The sequence below is a fragment of the Bison bison genome, unplaced genomic scaffold, assembly GCF_000754665.1.
Source record: "Bison bison bison isolate TAMUID 2011002044 unplaced genomic scaffold, Bison_UMD1.0 scf7180017864377, whole genome shotgun sequence".
NCBI lineage: Eukaryota > Metazoa > Chordata > Mammalia > Artiodactyla > Bovidae > Bison > Bison bison.
Window position 1 is genome coordinate 927,923 of NW_011494949.1, and position 744 is coordinate 928,666.

A 744-nucleotide genomic window follows, 5' to 3' on the forward strand; every position below is an offset into this window, starting at 1 on the left:
CCGCGCTCCGGAGGCAGCTCCGGGCCCTCTCCAGGTCTTGGTCCAGAGCGGCCCCGCCCCCGGCGGCCAGGGGCAGCCGGAGGGCGCCCGGAGCCTCCTTCCCCGGGGCGCTGGGCCCTTCCGGCCCGGTGGGGATGCGATCCAGGCCGCCGTCCAGGGGCTGGAAGGGAGGCTTCAGCTCGCACTCTGGGGGTTCTCCCTCCAGGGGGTCAAAGTCCTCCAAGTCGCTGAGCTCCAGGTCCTTTCCTTTGCCGATGGGCTCTGACGGGAGAGAAAGAGTGACCAGTGAAGGGAGACGGGGTGGCGGTTCGCCGAACCCGGTACCCTCCTTCCCGGGTCTGAGCGCATGGTTAGGGGCCACTTTGGAGCGAGGAAAAACATGTGCTTATTTCCTCTAGCTCCCATCTCCTCCAGGCTCCTGGTCCCCCGAACAAGGACCAATCTGATTCCGGCCTCCTACCAAACGGGGTGATTTTGCACGAGTCCCAGCTCACTGCTTGGGTCCCCTGGCTCACACAGCCTCGCTTCCTCGGGGCCAGGGCACTCCATTCGCAGCTTAGGCCCAGAGGCTTGCCTTATCCCACGCCTTTAGAGATCCGAAAACACGAGAGAAGGCGCAGGGAGCCCCGCCCTGAGACCAGGCCCCGCACCGCCAGCCTCCCGGGTACCTTCAGCCTTGGTACTCTTGAGGGGCTGCCCCCGGCCTTCCTCCTCGCCCCCTTCTTCCTCCTCGCCCTCGGCGTA

The 744-nt window shown here is 66.4% G+C and overlaps 1 protein-coding gene across 1 annotated transcript in view; it reads right to left on the minus strand.

Annotated features, from left to right (window-relative positions):
• Positions 1–744, minus strand: part of IRX4 (iroquois homeobox 4) — an 18,230-nt gene that overhangs the window by 14,450 nt on the left and 3,036 nt on the right. Inside the window, exons 3-4 of the mRNA XM_010857140.1 lie at positions 669–744; positions 7–261 (exon numbers count right to left, since the gene is read on the minus strand). Of these exons, the coding sequence (XP_010855442.1) occupies positions 7–261; positions 669–744 (331 nt within the window). The remainder of the gene's footprint in view (positions 1–6; positions 262–668) is intronic.